This window comes from Hemibagrus wyckioides, linkage group LG17, assembly GCF_019097595.1.
Source record: "Hemibagrus wyckioides isolate EC202008001 linkage group LG17, SWU_Hwy_1.0, whole genome shotgun sequence".
NCBI classification, from domain to species: domain Eukaryota; kingdom Metazoa; phylum Chordata; class Actinopteri; order Siluriformes; family Bagridae; genus Hemibagrus; species Hemibagrus wyckioides.
Genome location: NC_080726.1, coordinates 23,803,304 through 23,822,422, shown reverse-complemented (window position 1 = coordinate 23,822,422; position 19,119 = coordinate 23,803,304). Strand labels below are relative to the sequence as shown.

The following is a 19,119-nucleotide window of genomic DNA, read 5'->3' as shown; positions in this document are numbered from 1 at the left end:
TTCAAATCCCACAGCTATGAAGTATAACTAGATAAGGGCTTCTACCAAATGTGGTAAATGTTGTTTTTTCTTTGTTGCACCATCCTGAGTAAACTCGAGAGATTGTTGTGTGTGAAAATCCCAGATCAGCAGTTACAGAAATACTCAAAGCAGCTCATCTAGTACCAAAACCTATGCCATGGACAGAATTACTGAGGTCACATTTTTGCCCATTCTGATGGTTAAAGTGAGAACTTGACCTGAAGCTGCTGGCCTGCATCTGTATGAGTAAATGCATTGAACTGCTGCTACACATCTGGCCAATTAGGTAACTGTGTGAATGAGTATGTGTACAGATTTCGTCTCAGGCTTGCACATTAGGGTTCTATATCTGTATCCAGATTTCTGTAAAGCTGCCTCGGCAAAGGTAGCTCAAGTGGTTACGGCTCTGGATTGCTGACCGGACGATCAGGGTTCAAGCCGCAGCACCGCCAAGCTGTCACCGTTGGGTCCTTGAGCAATGCCCCCAACCCACCCTGCTCCAGGGGCACTGCATCATGACTGACCCTGCACTCTGACCCCAACCCCCAAGGATGGGATATGCAAAGAAAGAATTTCACTGTGTAGTAATGTATATGTGAGAAATAAAGATCACAAATCAAAGTGCTCAGTGAATATATATTAATTCCTATAGTTCCTATAGTTATTAGCCTGTTTAGACTCACCAAAAAACCCATCAACCTGGATCTAGAGTCAAAATATTATGAACATAACGAGCCTGATACGTAAAGAGTTGGACTGTTGGATGTTCATTAAATAAACGAACGTCCAAGAATGGCTGCAAAATGTTCAGAACGCCTGGTCTAGATACCAAAGAATAACCATTTCACAAACTAGTTCAGATCATGAGCAATCCTTTTTAGTTGTTTTCGGAACAAAAGGCTCGCTCAGCAAATGCTGTGTTTGAAGTCACTTATCATGTTGGACAATTTGATGATATAATATCAATCACAGCATATTACTCTGAGCTATTCTCTCAGGAATCATGACCTCATTATCTGAAATGATGTTTATAAATATTCTTTACAAACTGATCGGAAGCATTAGGCTAAGGTTAAATCATAACTGTGGACTCGTTCAGTTTATTTATACGGTATTTCATCAAACTCATCACATAACTACATGATATGTATTGTGTGTCATAGAAATGTCTTCAAGTATCATATGACATTTATTTGTCACTCCTTCACCTGCCGCTTTGTAATCTGTCATCAGTTATGATGCAGAGAAACCACTGAGACTGGGTTTCTTTATCTCTACATTCGATTATCCGCTGATCTAATCAAGCAGATGTGCTTCATCAGGGTTCGAGCTGGCTGTGCGGTACGCATGCTTGCGTTCAGGCGACAAGATGTAGTGCGTGAAACGGTCATCTGGAGTCAAAGCCGTATCAGCCTCCTTTAAAAGACATCTTTATTTTGCAAGGAAATAAATTATACAACATAAAAAAAGAACTCATTTGAAGAGAAATAAACATATGGTGTACACCAAACCGGTTCACCCTGACTGCACGATGAACATCCACTCGAGCGCCTCGCAGCTCTGAAAAACACTCACCGCACATAGTGGCACACATTCACGTGTATTCAGCAGGGGGTTTTTGGGGGATTTTGAGGGAAAAAAAAACAAACAAACAAAACCCAAGTCTTTATCTTTTACAGCTGTCAGTCCTGCACAATGTTGGAGATGTAGATGATGCTAAGCAGTAATGCATGTTTAATAAGCAAATGAACAGTTGTCATGTTTCAAACTAAGCATACTTTAATTTCTTGCCATCATTTTCCTAAAGACAAAACTGTCAAGTGCAGAAAATCACTTATTTCACCCACTCAGAAATTAACACTGAAAATTGTTCATTCAACTCTATTCGAAAGAAAACAAATACTGATTATATGCTTCACTGCAGCCTTTTTCACATGTGGAGGTGTGTGAAAAGTGAACAGGACACACACACAAACACACACAGCCTCTGAAAACCTACTGCCATATAAAGGGGCTGAAAACCAATACCAAGTCTGGATTTTTTTTGTATGGATTTAGGGTGCGAGATCAAACCGAAGCTACATGGAGGTTCTATTGTTTTCTCAACTCATAGGACCCACGACACACAGGACGGTGGAACATCCAGTGCTGAAAACTCAACACAAATCACACAACACGACTTCGGTCTTCTGCTGCTTCAAATCTGACTCTCTGTGTTCTACATTAAAACATCCTCGCATTAAACATTAAACATACAGCTGCAGCACTCCCCATGCCCTACGTCCACTATGGATTATACTTCACCAATTATCATTATTACTATTATTATTATGAAGTAATTAATACCAACTATTTTCTTCTTTCTTCAGGCCTTGTGTTGTAAAAAATTTCCCTTGGGTAATTATGTGCCTAGTTTTTTTTGTAATTTAAATGCATTTCCATCCAATTTTAATGCTTGCAAAAAAAAAAAAAAAGCTTAATAAGAGGGAGGAACAATGATTTTTCTTTTCCATTAAAAAACCATTCGCTCATTAGGTAGTTCCGGGAAATTTTAAAATCTTTAGTGTCACTGTACTTAATGGAAAACTCCCATTCAAAGCCATGCATGCCGAATACAACAACTTCATAATGAAGAAACCTAAACAAAATCAGAATGAATACAAAAGGCTAATATGACGAAGTGAATCAGATCATTGATCGTTTACACACACCTTATTTATACACACCTTATTTATGCTTTCTCAGTCACATGATTAAGTTATGAATAAATAAACTGGACGATTTTTTCCCCACTAGCCTCTATTAGAGTTCCCCTGTGGTGTGTGAAGTGTGACGGACTGGAGACCCATCAGGGGTATAATCCTGCCTTGTACATAATGTTACTGGAATAGGCTCCAGATCCAGCGTGACCTTGACCTGGATAAAGTGCTTACTGAAGGTGAATGGACGAGTGACCTGTCACTGTATTGTGTTTACAGGTGAAGCCGTCGGTCAGAGCTTAACTGTGTCTGCTTTTCCTGTGAGTGGGCGCTTGTTTTCACATTGTAATGATGTTGATGTGTGTGGCTCAGGATTGTATAATGATCACTAACTGAAATAAAGGTGTATAAATCAACCCTGTATGTATCCTACTTAATGCTATACATCGTATTTATATCCGGATTGAAAGAAGAGACATGGCTGATTCACAGAAAGATGACCATTTCAAAAAGAGATGTAAAGGAATTAATACTAAAACTTGTTGCTTTAACATGTGTCATATATCCACTCAACCTTTAATTCACAAAATGGTGCTTTATGTAATGTTTAATGATTTTTTTCCCCATTATCATAGGCCAAATGACCTCAGTTATCAAGATACCTTAAAGCACTTGGTCACTAGGTCAGTGTGAAACATGTTAAATAGGCTGTGTAGGTAGCAAGACAGTTCTTTTTAAAGGATCACTTTATAACACGAGTCTGATAACGGAAAACATTATCACTATTACATTGCTCAAATTTGAGAGGAGGCTGTGCTATAAAAATGACATCGTTTAGAAACAGTGATGATATCCGTCAGAGGGAACAGATCTTAAATGACTGAGTAAAAGTGAAATATGCTACAAAATATTACCTATATATAATTTCTGTATAATGATAATATCAATCCTTCCATGTGGACAACATGCAAGGGTGTAAAGCGCACTCCAGTGCCCAGAGAGGCTTCATGAAATCAAACCGTTCCAATAACACAGTTTTAAAATAACACAGCTGCCCCCGATTAATTCACTAAGAAGCCAATGTGTCCTTAAGGAGGCTTGAAGGTCAATGGAAGAAGAGTAACGTTATCTCCGGGGCGACTCGAAACAAAACAACTCTGATAACGGAACAGACGGCTACGCTGTACAGCACAACTGCAGCGTGTCTATTGTATCACACTGTAACTGTATCTGATATTCTGTTGGCCAGAGAAAAGTCAATATTAATGAATAAAGGGGAAAGTATGGTGAACTTCTCTGTTATTTCAAGATGGCTGCCATATACCATCATCATATACTATCCCAAGTTGTTCTCAAAAAACAAAAAAAACAAACAAAACAAAACAGAGCAACACAGAACAGATGACGGGAACACGGCCATGCTGAATGTGTGGCAGAATGAGTAAAGTGCTAACGCTCCAGTCCACCATCCAGGTGACGGAGCTCCCATGTGGCTGCAGTGTGAGCTTTTGGACCAGGCTGAGCGCTGAGCTGGAGAGGAGAAGAGTGGACACAGCCTGGACCAGACAAGGACACACACATACACTCACTCACACACACAAACACGGCACACACAAACAAGTCCTCAGATGATAGACATTCCCACCGACAGCATGCTGTTGATGTCGACACTCACAAAAAAAAAAAAAAAATAGGCAAACCACCCACCATGCATACTGACTACCTGTTGGCAAAAATATAGTTCATTTTTTTTTTGTTTTGTTTTGTTTTTCCTTTGAAATCTCCCATCCTCATCTCAGGTTTCTTTACTGTAAGGTAAGGCAGGGATTTTTCTTGAAAACAAGCTATTCTGGTGTGTGACTGTCATGTAAAACAAGCCCATCACTCCACGAGAAGATCAGCAGCCAGCTTGGTTGCTCCATTGTGTCAGCACTCCTCTCCCACTTGCTGAGCCGCTGCAGGTTCACTGTCTTCATCTTGATTGGAACGATAAGCATTTCCAGCGGAAACCTCAGTGCTATGCCATGTAGATGAAGGTGTTAATGTCCGACTCATCACGCTTGATGTACTTGTGCTCAATCAGCCACTCAATCTGCTCCTTGATCATCTTCTTCTGGGGAAGGAACATGTTTTTCAGGATCTCCACCAGCTCGGTCTGCAGCTGGGCATTAGTGATCTTCTTTCGCATCTTCATAATTTGAATGATGGCCTCCTGTTAAGTCAAAAGGGAGAAACGTGAACAAAACAAAACTCCATGGCTGAAAAAACTCATTGACATGCGACTGAAATTTTTCTAAAAGGTCCTGTTGCATAATATTCCTTTCTTACAAATAAGTAACTAAGGCACTTTTAATGTTTAACTCATTAGAGAGCTACAAAACTGGATGTTTCGAAGAGGTTACACTTGTTGAATGTCTCGGTAGCTGAAGCCGTTCTCTGGTCCAGTGAGCTGCTAAATAATTCACAAACACTGTATTGTGGGATTGTCTAAACTACAACTGTGTTGCTTCAAACTCAAACTAAACTCACTGAACTATGGCCATTTTTCCCCCTCATATGTTAATTGACTCTGCAACTGTCCGTTTCGATCCATAAAAATACCTAACCGTGTCCACATCTGGACCATGTTGATGATCCTATGAACGTCCAGCTGTTCTAATAGTTATGAAACATTTTCCCACAAAATGATTACATACCTGTGTTCTTAATATTCTTAGTTGAACAATGCCTTCATTCTCCTCCTCCCTCATTCGCTCTGTAGTCAGCTGTAGACGCCCAATCAGGTTAATCTTCCCCCTCTTCTGCACCTTGGAGTTTTTTCTGAAAAAAGCAAAACATTTAACACTCTAGCACCACGACTCTACTTAACCCATTTGCCGTGATAAATCAATCATGTTAGTAACAAATGAAAAAGGAGATACACACATCAAGGAGAATTCCTGGTTAACGAAGAACAATGTACTATCTGTGAAGTCTTTGGGAGAGCTCACTTGAGGTTCGTATGAAAGCACCTGCCGTTTGAGTTTTGGGAAGGCAACGAGAGACTGAAAGGAGAGAGAGAGAGATAAAGACAGCACAGATGTCAGCATGATGATTAAACCATCACCAAATACACAGATATGACGATTATGTGCACTACCTCAACCACTAATCCCTGTATGCTCCGGGTCAGATCTAAGTCAGATCCAAACCCTTTCACTTTTTTAAGTCTAATTATTATTAACTTACTTCCTTACTACAAGATGAATGACTTTCCCCCCAGTTATCTGCAAAAATACTCCATAATAATAAGAAATCATGATCCATATATAAATCTATGAGATTTTCACATGGTTTGTCAAGGTTGGAGGTTGCCAAGGTGATAGAACTCAAATGTCCATCACAGAGCCCTGACCTTAACCCCACTAAACACTTTTGGGATGAACTGGAAGGAAATGGACCATGCAATAGACAAATCCCCATTGGTGGAAAGCCTTCCCAGAAGATTAGTAGTTATTATAACAGCAAAGGGGTAATAATTCTGAAATGGGAGGTTCAAAGAGGATTTGTGGGTGTGATTGGTCAATTATATGCACAGTTTTGTCCATTGTCTAGTTATGACCTCACTTAGTGAACTGCTGCCTCATGCAGCTCTGTCAAATATGGACAGTACACTGTACATTCATTTTTATAATGTTTCTCAAGCTTTTTGTAGAATAATGTAATTGATTTGTCTTCACTGATGGACCACTACACAACCTAGCCTGGATAATTCCACAGGCCTACACTGTACTTTGGACGTTCACTCCTCTCACCCAGAGTGTGCGTCTCAGCTCTGCATCAGGCAGCTCAGTGGCAAGCTTCAGGTTTTCAAAGCTGATCTTCTCTCTAGGTCTTTGGTTCCAGGCGAAAAGAACAGCCAGCTGGAAGGTTGTGACCTCCAAGTCATACTGACCCACTTCATTCTTAAATGTGATCTGTGGCAAAAAAACATTGAACAAAGAGTACATACTTACTAGCAGGCACACATGTAAATCTTACAGAAACGAAAGACTGCAATCCAACTCACAATGCCATTGGACATAAGGTGGTGCCAGTGCAGCTTTCTGCCACTGTGATTCTTCTTGTAAAAGTCTTCAACTTCAGGAATGAGGTCCTCCAGCTCAGTGGGAAGTGAAACGAAGACCTTCTCTGAGCTGCGTGACCATGCTCCAGCATTCAGGATCTTTATATTTACGGAGTCAGCTGCACCACAGAAAACAAATAACGGTATAAGAACCAGCCTTGTTTGGGTTTAGCCATGATTACAGAGATTACCTGTGCTTTAAAGTCACCTGGTAAAGCAAGCTTGTTGTGTTTATGCATCTCCTTGAAGACCTGGTTTAGATCCTCTGAGACCTTGATGTCTTGGAACATTCTAGCTAGCTTGTTGACATAATCGGCTGGCATACCAACTTCCTACAAAATAAAAAAAAAATGTAAATGAAAACCTTTGTGCACATCTGGACCATTATGATTAAGTTAAATGAAGATAAAAACATTTTTCTTATCCCTGTCCTTACCCTGAGCCATTCGACCATGTTCTCCTCAATCTCGCTGTCAGCTGAGATGTCCAGGATCAACCTCCTGGTCAGGTGGGCTTTATGGTACCTCATAAACACGTCCTTATTCTGGACATATTTTAGCACCAGCAACTACAACAAAAAAAAAAGAAAAGGTTTCCTGGTCAGGAAAGAGATTTTTTTATGAAGGAGCTCAGCGTGCATTTAGAGTCCCTTACCACTTCTTTTAACTTTAGCTCGATCTCCTCCGAGGTGAGCTTTTTGCTGAGTGGCGTCTTCCTCAGCAGCATGTCACAGTAGTTGGCTAGCAGCTCTGGACACTTGGACTCGGGTTGCGTTTTGAGGCCCACTCTGTATAAAAGCACAGAGCTGAATGACTAAAACATGTGGAAAACTTGTGGAAGAGGCAAGTTAGCTTTACAAATAGTTCAAAATATACTTGAGAAAACACACACAGCTGATTTTGCTTACTCACCCCTTCTGTTTCATAGGTAGCTCCAACTTAAATATTGTGGCATCATTCACAACTGCTTTGTACGCCTAGTAAAAATTGACATGGTGTTAGGTAATCAGTCTCCAGTAGTTTTTTCATGATATTTTATTCAGAAATTAGTAAATGTTCACATTATAGGGCTAGTATAAAACAAGAACATATATATGATGCTTAAAGACTAAAAATCCCAAAGCAGCAGAATTATCATGGTAATCTGTTACACATTGTGCATACTAGCTCCCTTAAAACAAATCAATAAATAAATAAATCAGGCATCTCATCCTCCACCTCGAGGAGAGACGCAATTTATCATTTAAACTGGACACACTTGGCCTCAGCCCACAACAGAAAAGAAGCAGATGATAAGAAGGTCCATGTCTAAACTATAACACTGTCTTTGTTGTATTTCAGTTAAATTTTAAATCAATTTTAGTTCAATTATAGAACTACTCATTTCTATATAATACATTAAACAAACGCCTCCGAAATAATTGCCAGATGACACACATTTGTCTTGTTTGTCACAAATGCTCACTTTGTGAGGAATTTATTCAAGATGTCCCATTTTCAGTAATAAAACATTTACAGCCAAAACCAATCCCTAGTCCCATAATGCAGAGTTTTAAGCTCTGACTATGTGTTAGACATCCAGCATCAGCTTATCACCTATCCATTACATCTGCAATAATGAGTCACAGTGCAATTACTCTCATTAAATTGTAGTAAACATTTAACACATCTGCTGCAGTGCACTCACTTTATCTCTGGCTGTGAGGAAGCGAGGATCATCCTGGAATGCCTCCTTCACAAGTTTACTAAAGCGGTTGAACAGAGTGAGAAGCTGCTCCACATACTTCTCAGAGTCCTGAACACAGAAATATTACATCAGAGTTTATTTTCCAAGTTATTTAAATCGATGCTTCTCATGCTTCATTTCAGACCATCATGATGTCAATAGTAATGGAAATAATAGTAATCAGCACAGAGTACACTAAATGACCAAACGTTTGTGACCACCTCACCATATCTCGTTCTTCCTCAAACAGTCATCAAAGCACACAATTGTAAAGGATGTGTTCATATATAGTAGCATTACAGTTTCCCATCACTGGAACCAAGAGGCCCAACTTAGCTCCAGCATGACAATGCACAAAGCAAGCTCCATGATGACATAGTTTAGCAACAACTCTAGTGCCTTAAAACAGAACCCTGACCTCAACCCCACTGAACATCTTTGGTTTAGCACAGACTATACCCAACATCAGCAACTGACCTCACTCCATTCTCCTGGGCCTGAATGGCCACATCACCACAGCCTTATGCTAAAATCTATTGGGAAGCCTTCCTAGTAGAATGGAGCTTATTATAACAGCAAAGGGGCAGTGAGGGGTGTTTAAATATGGAATTGGATGTTCAGGTGTCCACAAATAGGCCATACGGTGTCCCTAATATCACCATCCAGTTTTTCTGTGCTGTGAAAGTACGGTTTTGTATTTTTTTTTTTTTAACCTATAAAACGTGCCAAAATGTTGGTGTGATCTGGAGACTGGTTACAGGACATGACCAGCCAAATAAAAAACATTTTTAAAGAAGAAAAAAAAAAAAAAACCCAACAAAACACAAACATTAATGGTCTTTAGAATACAAACTCAACACAAACACACAGAGAAATAATTTATATTTTAAGAAAAGGTTTTGGCTTTAGCATCACATGGATTTTTGGAATTGCTGATGGATTTTAAAATGCATTATTTAATAAGCATTTCTGTCAGCAGGTACACAAGCAATATAACTCCAAAAAATCCTGTAAACTAATAATAATTCATTAGAGAAATAGTATAAACCTATACAAAAGGTAAATCTCCCAATATTTAGGTATTTTCCCCCCATCCACTCACTGTTGTGATAGTCTCAGCAGCAGCAACCATGTCGGCCAGGCCGGCACTAATGATGTGTTCCTCCAGATCCTTAAGCATGGGTTCAATTCCACTGGGCACTTTATCCATCAGCGAGAACATCAGGTGAAGCTCTGGAATTGTACATGGCATCTTTAGCATTATAGCAACTACTCAAAAGTCAATCAGCTGTTCTGATACTCACTGTCAGTCTCGTTACGTTTAATCATGCCTGGACATTCTGCCAAGATTGTTTCTTTGAACGATGTCACCAGTGCATTTACACAACATTCCATAAGCTACAAAGAAAAAAAAAAGGTTTATTTCTCAATCGGTCATTCTACATAACGGTAAACTGTAGAAATAATCTGAATACTCACTGCTTGAACAGAGTTACATTCACGTCGTGTCTCTAAATAGCGTAGTGCACGTTTTTCCTCCTCCCTTAATTTAGCGTCTGCCTGCATGAGACAATGAAGACACCATACATTAAAAAAAAAAAGAAATCATAAAGAATATACAAATCACATGTATAACTGAATAAATTCTTTTTTAATGATTTCCATTAATAATAAAATGGCTTTCAAATATATATTAGTAGAGAGAGTATGGCCCTCCCGTCCAGACAGTATAGCTGGATGGACAGATAGCTGAGGAATTGCTGAAAATTCAGAATCCCTAGTTTTCAGGACAAATAATTTTCTGCTAAGCCGCTTGGGAGCTTATAATCAAATCTTAACAATGAGGATTTGCTCATCATTAACATTATTCCAGTTAGCTAGCTTCTGGAAAGTTACATACAAAGCGAGAAAGTTTCAGATTTTACTGCAACCTACAAAGTGGACTGTGAGAACAAATTTGACCTAAGCACAAGAGAATCCCATTTCTGAATGCTGAGTGTTAATTTCATGATGTAAAAATCATCTACCCTCATTAAAAAACATGTTGTTTACATATGGTTTACATCAGTAATAGCAAGTTTAACCAAGCAGACAGGTATACCTTTGGCCAAAGAGTCACTATTTACAATAAAATGTCTGCATAGAATCAGAACCTACTGCCCTAATTTTACTGCAAACCTCTTACATATTTCATGTAGTTTTGTACTCCATTTTGCTGTAGGTAGGAAGGAGCCTGTGTCCTGTAGAACCTCTCAGTGGAGTCCAGGTAGGCTTTCTCGAAGTTATCCCTGTAGATCTGCAGCTTATCATCAGGGTTGGAACACAGGTTCACTGCAAAACGGTTACAGTAGGGATCTTCATGTAAGGTTTACCCATATACTCACATATATCCTGTCTCTATTTACCTAACCACAGTATATACACTGATCAGGTATAACATTGTGAGCACTGAGAGGTGAAGTGAATAAGACTGATGATCTCCTCATCATGGCACCTGGTAGTGGGTGGGATATATTAGGCAGCATCAAAGTTGATGTGTTAGAAGCAGGAAAAATAGACAAGTGTAAGGATTTGAGCGAGTTTGACTTGCAGGACCAAATTGTGATGGCTAGACCACTGGATCAGAGCATCTCCAAAACTGCAGCTCTTGTGGGGTGTTCCCGGTCTGCAGTGGTCAGTATCTATCAATAGTGGTCCAAGGAAGAAACAGTGGCGAACCGGTGACAGGGTCATGGGCGGCCAAGGCTCATTGATGCACGTGGGGAGTGAAGGCTGGCCCGTGTGATCCGATCCAACAGACTACTGTTGCTCAAACTGCTGAAGACGTTTCTGATAGAAAGGTGTCAGAATACACAGTGCATGACGGGTCAGGGCTGTTTTGGCAGCAAAATGGGGACCAACACAATATTAGGCATGTGGTCATAATGTTATGCCTGATCAGTGTATATTATATATAACAATATGTTATTGTTGCTATAGTTTCATGACTTGTGCGACAGATGCTTCACATCTTTGATGTGTGTTGAGCCACATTACACCCCACTCCGGAATGCACTATTTTTATATAATAATAATAATGTGTGTTATTCATTACATCATAAATATTCAAGCATTAAACCAAAAAAGCAGGGTTATATAAAAATTGTAGCACAGATTTGACCTTAATCCTCTTATGCTGAAGGTGTTGTATCAGTTTCAAATACCATGCAGCACAATTAATGCAGAATTTGCAAATGTGTGTGTCATTACCATAAGACTCGCGCACCCCGATGACCAGCTGAGAGTCAAAAGCCTCCCCAAGTCTTTCAGCATGGACCAACTTCATTGCACTATCCTGCAGCCTGTTCTTGATGTTGGAAAAAATGGATTCGTTCCAAGTGTCCAACATCAGCTAGGAATCGACAGAGGAGTGAAACAGAATGTCACATCACATACGATTAATGGGGAAACACTGAGCTGACCGCTCCTAGTCTGTCGCCCACTCACCTTCCGCACTATGCTATCCTCCACGTTGGACTTCTTGTTGCTGCCCTGCTTCCCCATCAGAGTGATCTCAAGCTGGCAAAATGGCTTAGGTAGTATATCACACTGCGTGAAGAACTTCCTCCACTCCACGATGTAAGCCTTGAGGAGGGCCGTGTCATCTTGGTGACTGAGAACCCTCTATAAAGCACAGAGTTGGGAAAAAAAAAAGTCTCAAGATGAGCAGGACATTCAAAACTGGACTAAAAATATTTTCTTTAAATAAAGCCTTACCCTGGATACTGCCCAATTGTGAGATTTGTATTAACATGTTTACTTGTCTCCTCTGTGATTAAAAACTCTTAGCTATGGACAGCAATCAAATGACTACAGGACGCGTGCTTTACAGTTTTACAGTGTCATGGCCATATGTTGTTCTATAAATGATTAGTATGGCATCAGTGTCTATCCTGACTGGATTAAACTCATCATATCACAGAGATAGTCCAAAAAAAACCCCAAAACAGCACGTAATTTGATCTGTGATGTTTTTCAGAGACGGAAGAAAGACACTGACATGGCTGACACCACAACAGGTCCCTATAGAGATCTAATCTCTTCTACACTGAGCTTATTTATCTTGATTTAAATGATTTGTTCAATCAAATTTCATTCAAATAGCAGGGCCAGAAATGATGAAAGGGGCATGTACCCAAGCCTGTTGCAGTAGCCACTGCAGATTCCACAGTTAGGTTGGGTTTCAACCAAACTGCACACAGTCAATTAAATACCAACATGACTGATGTACTAACTTGTCGCACATCTGTAACAGGCTTGAGAGACAGTCCACTTTCTTGAAAAAGGCTCAGACTGAGGCTCCGCTCACATTACAGGCTTTGTTGCACAATTTCTTTTGGCTCAGACTGGATCTCTCTCGATGGTAAGCTACATTTGAACCTGTAATGTCTGCGACTTAAATCAGTATTTAATATGGCTGCCCCTGAAATCCTTGGGTGTTCAATAATTCACACGCATCACATCTTATCTGTCAGACAATCCCTGTGCTCATAGTCCAAATCCGCAGCACAATTTCCTCAGCTTGCTGCTGTACATGATCAGGTTGAGAAGGTGAAGAAAAAGGCCAGATGGCTAGCATTTGCTGAGTGATGAGTGGGTACAGGACAGGAGCCAGGAGCAGTGGGATCGCTGTGTTGAGGAATTCACTTGGGTATTTGTATAGGAGTATTAATATTTCTTCATCACTGTAGCCATATTTGTTTTTGGCCAGATTTCTTGAGTACCGGTTTCTTGAGAACGAAACTCAGTCCTCTAAATATCAAGTGCAATTTCCTCATCCACTGAATATCATCACCACAGGCGCTGTTCTCCATGATAATGACAGCGTCAGTATCAATGTTTTTACCGTCACAGAGCGGCTTTACAGAATTATATAAATTCAGGATGTAAATATTACATTTATAGGTGTATCCCTAACGATCAAGCCAAAAGTGACAGTAGTGAGGAATCACTACCTGAGACCACATGAGGAAGAAACCTTGAGACTCAAAAGGGAACCCATCCTCATCAGGGTGACACCGGAGAGTGAGATTATAAGTGCAACTTGAAAATCTGATTTAGTTTTAACATGAATTAATATTTTGTTGCTGTTCACTGATGGAGATTTGAATGCTACACTGTTTATGGCTATTGCAGTCTTAAGCCATCCTAATGGTTTCTAAATGGTAATCTTATGCATCTCCAGGCTGTCCATGCAGGGCCACTACAGCAGCAGTGAGTGACCTCCAAGTGATGAGACTCCAACCAGAAGTAGGGCATGGGGATGGATCAGGCAGGTCTGTATGATTTGTGCAGTGATATAGGGAACAGGCCACATGCATTCTGAGATATTCATGTCACATGGCTCCTTACTGGGATCTGTATCCAATATAGGACCACATACAGAAAGGGTCTGATTTGAAGCACATGGTAATGTGAATGCAGCTTGAACCCGAAATCTGATATGAAACCACATACACACACATCACATAAAAAAACAACTAAATAAAAAACCCCTGATGAAGATCTTCCTTACCGCCTGGGCTTGCTTTATAAAATCTAAAATGTCCTCCTTCAGAGCCTGGTGAATCTTAGCTGGGCCTTTGTCATCCCATAGACAGACTGCATGAACATCTCTGTGGCAGAAAGAAAAAGCATAAAAGACAGAGCACTGAGACTGATGCTTCATGCTAAATTAAAGACCTAACCTCGATCACCAGCATCACATTCAATGAATCATTCTTACGAGAAAAGATCGAACCACTGCTGCTTCGTTACAGACTCCTGGCGAAGTAACTTAAGGACAATGGGGCGCATCAGATCCCACTTGTCCTCAAACTGGAGGGACCCTTTGTTCTGGGAAAGATCAAAACAGCTTTGTTAATACATTTTTTTATTTTTTACACTAATATGTGCGCTGATCCTTGTTTTTTTTTGTCCAGTTTTTCTTTCAGGAGAGCAGACACTGAATCACTGAAATCTCACACGGACATTCTCACAGTAAACAAGACGACACTCAAACTTCTGTGAAATAAAAAGAAAACAAAATAAATAAATAAATTAAAGGAGCAATAGCAGCGTTGGGATGCGATCAGAATCGGATGTGTCATTTTCTGATGCACAGCTTTGTAACGAGTCCCAGATCTGGCACAGAGCCACTAGTGAGCCGACGGAGAAAAAAAGAAATCCACCCTGAATGACTTAATCTTTACAATAAGCATGCAATCGTCCATGACGAAGATTTATTTTAGAATTCAATTCTGAATATACTTTTTTGTTTCAACTTCTTTCATCTACATGTTGTTTGACATAGCACAGAAGGTAGCTCTCACTTCATCTCAATCTAAAGCAGAGCTTTAGTCCTTTAGTCTGTCCAGCTCTCTCACCTCCACACTCTACTCACGCTTAATACCGCAGTCGAGACCAATGTGCTTCTGCATCTCAGAAATAGCTAGTCTCTGGAGTCTGTGCTGTTAACTCATCGCAAAACAGCGTTGTATCGCTGCACTGTAACGTTACGCTCAGGATTTGTTGTCCATGTATTTATTTTTCATGGAAGAACAGCAAAATCTGACCTTTATCTAGTGCTTCAAGAGTTTATTTGTGAAAGATTCTTGATTGCGCAGCATTTTTCAAATTGTGTGAAAACACACGTGCGATTACTTTCTAGAGATTAGTTTCTAGATTACTTTCTGAAAGGTTTACTCGTGTTTGATGCACTTCAATCAAAGAGGCATTGGACTGAATGGACATTGTTATGATGTCACACAGCCCAAATTTGCAGAAAATCAAGCTCCCCAGAGTTTTGCGTTCATTTCTGTAAATGCAAAATGGTAAAAATCCTAGAGGGAATTGTTAGCACTTGGGATTGATGATATTTTTTCCTCCTCTTTCCTCCTGTCCCCCTGTGACCTCAGCACGGTCCACAACCACTAACTTCTCACAAGAATACCGAAAATACATCAACCACCAACAGATCTGTACCAGATCCACTGAAGACATCACAGAGATTTGATTCAGAATAGATTTCAAGTGTTTCAGGGTGGATCTTTCTTTTAAATCAAACCTCTTTGACCAACCAGCTCTTCGTCTGGAGTCTATTCTCCTTCAGGCACTTTGGATAAAAGCTTCTGTCACATATAGAAATGTAAAACAGGTGACAGCTGACAGGATGATTCAATTATTCAGGTCCAAAAGTCGTTTAAATACCACTTCACCATGTCAGTTACCCAACAAGTACGAAAGCAGAGGGTTTTCTGCATAAACTTTATAAACCGCAGCGTTACATATGAACTTTTCTTAAAGCTCTGTGGATGTAAAGAGCAGCGGAGGCGTTAGCCAGCTGAGCTAACCTGCAGGAGAAATCTTTAAGCAAGCATTTACATCGGGAAACAAATCAAAGGTTCAAGAATAAACCTTATATCAGTCGCACCGTTTTGTTTGCGCGAAAAAGATGTCATTTATATGAACCTTGTAATGTATAAAGATTCGTAATATTTGCAAGCTAGTGCTGCTAACCGGCATCGAATTATTGGCCATCCTGTGCAGCTACTTTGCTAACTATCCACTATAAGCTAACTGTCCACTGCAGATTAACTACGTCCAAACTAATGGTGTGCAATTATGTGCAAACGGCCCTCTTGGTTTACAGAGCAAAATAACAAGGCGACGGACACAATCTAGCTAAAAGTGTCAATGATACAAGTAATTATATCCACTGTTTACTAGCTAACTAGCTAAAATGGGCCAATACTAAGCTTGCATGCTAGCAGTGCGGCATTATTTTTCCTACCCATATTCCGAAATAATCACCTTCCGGCGATTGGATTGGCCAGTCATTTCTACTCACGAGCTTGAGTACAGGACGTGTTAACCAATCGTAGAAGCGGACGCCGATACTGCTAACCAATCGTAGCGAGGAGTACTACATTTGCCGGAATACAGGTGGAGGGGAGAAAACGGTGTTGATGTTCGTTCCCTAGACTAGCAAAACAGCTCGGCTAATCAGTTTTTAGTGAACTACCTGGCTGAAAGTGGTTCTGCAGGAAGGTTCCCGAACAAAACTCTCCCACATAAAGCCCAATAAGAAATAATTGATCGTGTTGACAGCGAGCATGCAGAGCGTCAGTTCATGAAGCACAATAGGAAATCATCGAGCTGTAAGGTCTTACCTTTAACAAATTAGACATCGCCATGTTTCCTTAACTTACTCTCCCTCTTGCTCTCGCGAGTGTTGGACTGCATGAGAATAGAGAGGGTTTAGGTAGGCAGATGTAGTTTCTTCACGGCAATACAAAGAAAATACTAAACTGTCTCAAAACATCTGTTTTTTAAAAACATGTATTTTAACATTTAAAATAACATTACACTTAATGAAACATGAATTCTGAACACGGGTCCATCTGTCATCAGGTGGACAGGTAACTATCACCTGTGTGTTAATTTGTTCTATATTTTCGCATGGGTAGTAAAGTGTAAAATCCTACAGATTTTTGCACCAGTCATAATTTTAAAGGGTGGTTATTTGAAATGAATGGGGGTCATTTTAGGAGATATATATATATATACAGTGTGTCTTACACCTTGCTTACTTGAATCTTGTGTATATTGCTGTGTCATTTCTAAATCTGCCTAAAATCACCTGCCACCAGATGTCACTGTATTTGACCTTTAACCGAGCTTCTTTTTAAACCTGCTGGAGACATGGTTCAGCACAACATAACTGAATACTCTTACCAAGAATGATATGAATGCAATCTGGAACACTTCCCGGTGGATAGGGTGTATCTCTATAAATGGGAGAACTAAATGGCAGATCTATAACTTCAGATGGGAGGGTCATAACTCCAAGTGGGACGGTCATATAAACACATGGAAGGGTCATAACACCAGATGTGAGGTCAAAACTCTAGATGGGAGTGTCATAATACCTGATAGTCATATCAAAGAGTCATAACTCCAGATGGGATGGTCATAACTCCAGAGTGGAGAGTCATAACTCTAGATGGGATGGTCATAACTCCAGAGTGGAGAGTCATAACTCTAGATGGGATGGTCATAACTCCAGAGTGGAGAGTCATAACTCTAGATGGGATGGTCATAACTCCAGAGTGGAGAGTCATAACTCTAGATGGGATGGTCATAACTCCAGAGTGGAGAGTCATAACTCTAGATGGGATGGTCATAACTCCAGAGTGGAGAGTCATAACTCTAGATGGGATGGTCATAACTCCAGAGTGGAGAGTCATAACTCTAGATGGGATGCTCATAACTCCAGAGTGGAGAGTCATAACTCTAGATGGGATGGTCATAACTCCAGAGTGGAGAGTCATAACTCTAGATGGGAGATTCATAACACCAGATGGGAGTGTAAAAACTCCAAATGGGAGTACTCATAACTCCAGAGTGGAGGGTCATAACATCAGATGGGAGGGTCATAACTCCAGATGGGAGATTCATAACACCAGATCGGAGGGTCATATCTCCATATGGGAGGGTCATAACTCTAGATGGGAGGGTTATAACTCCACATGGGAGGGTCATAACTCCAAGTGGGATGGTCATATAAACACATGGGAGGGTCATAACTCCAGGTGGGAGAGTCATAACACCAGATGGGAGTGTCATAACACCAGATGGGAGAGTCATAACTCTAGATGGGAGGGTCATAACTCTAGATGATAGGGTCATAACTCCAGAGTGGAGGGTCATAACATCAGATGGGAGGGTCATAAATCCAGATGGGAGATTCATAACACCAGATCGGAGGGTCATATCTCCAGATGGGAGGGTCATAACTCTAGATGGGAGGGTCATAACACCAGATGTCAGAGTTATAACTCCAGTGGAGAGAGTGGACAGCTTCAGATACCTCGGTGTTCACATCACGCAGGACCTGTCATGGTCCTGTCACATCAAATCCGTGGCAAAAAAAAGGCCTGGCAGCGTCTCTACCACCTCAGATGCTTGAGAGACTTTTGACTGCCCTCTAACGTGCTTAGGAACTTTTACTCCTGCACCATAGAGAGCATCCTGACGGGAAACATCACAACCTGGTTTGGGAACAGCACCATGCAGGACAGACGAGCTCTTCAGAGGGTGGTGCTATCAGCTTAGTGCATCATCCGTACCAAGCTCCCTGACCTGCACTCAATCTACAACAAGCGGTGCTGGACCAAGGCCAGGAAGATCGTGAAGGACCTCAGCCACCCCAACAATGGACTGTTCTCTCTGTTGAGGTCAGGAAAGCGCGTCCACTCCCTGAAGGCCAACACTGAGAGACTGAGGAGGAGCTTCTTCCCACAGGCTATACGGACTCTTAACCAGAACTCCACATAGGACTCAACTGATTGGACTTGTTATGTTTCCTTCACACATGTGCTGGAACACACCAAAACCAACCACTCTGCACATTGCACATTGTAGGACTGAAGTACATAAAACATATATGTTGCACATTTCTGGTTCTGTTTATGTATAAAGAGGACTACTGTGCACTACTGCACTTTAAAGATGGACAATACCACTGCTGCTCATCATATTTCATTTCAC

General features: G+C 40.6%; 1 protein-coding gene across 1 annotated transcript; it reads right to left on the bottom strand.

Annotated features, from left to right (window-relative positions):
• Positions 1 to 1,653: 1,653 nt before the first annotated feature.
• Positions 1,654 to 16,892, bottom strand: cul5a (cullin 5a). The gene is made up of 19 exons (XM_058413893.1): positions 16,740 to 16,892; positions 14,315 to 14,424; positions 14,105 to 14,204; positions 12,037 to 12,213; positions 11,800 to 11,941; positions 10,736 to 10,881; positions 10,030 to 10,110; positions 9,855 to 9,948; positions 9,653 to 9,783; positions 8,512 to 8,619; positions 7,737 to 7,801; positions 7,480 to 7,612; positions 7,262 to 7,393; positions 7,034 to 7,157; positions 6,769 to 6,944; positions 6,515 to 6,676; positions 5,646 to 5,764; positions 5,417 to 5,540; positions 1,654 to 4,932 (listed from the first exon to the last, which is right to left on the bottom strand). Exons 1-19 carry the CDS (start codon positions 16,761 to 16,763, stop codon positions 4,738 to 4,740), a joined length of 2,343 nt encoding a protein of 780 aa, XP_058269876.1. The 5' UTR covers positions 16,764 to 16,892; the 3' UTR covers positions 1,654 to 4,737.
• Between the last annotated feature and the right edge of the window lie 2,227 nt (positions 16,893 to 19,119).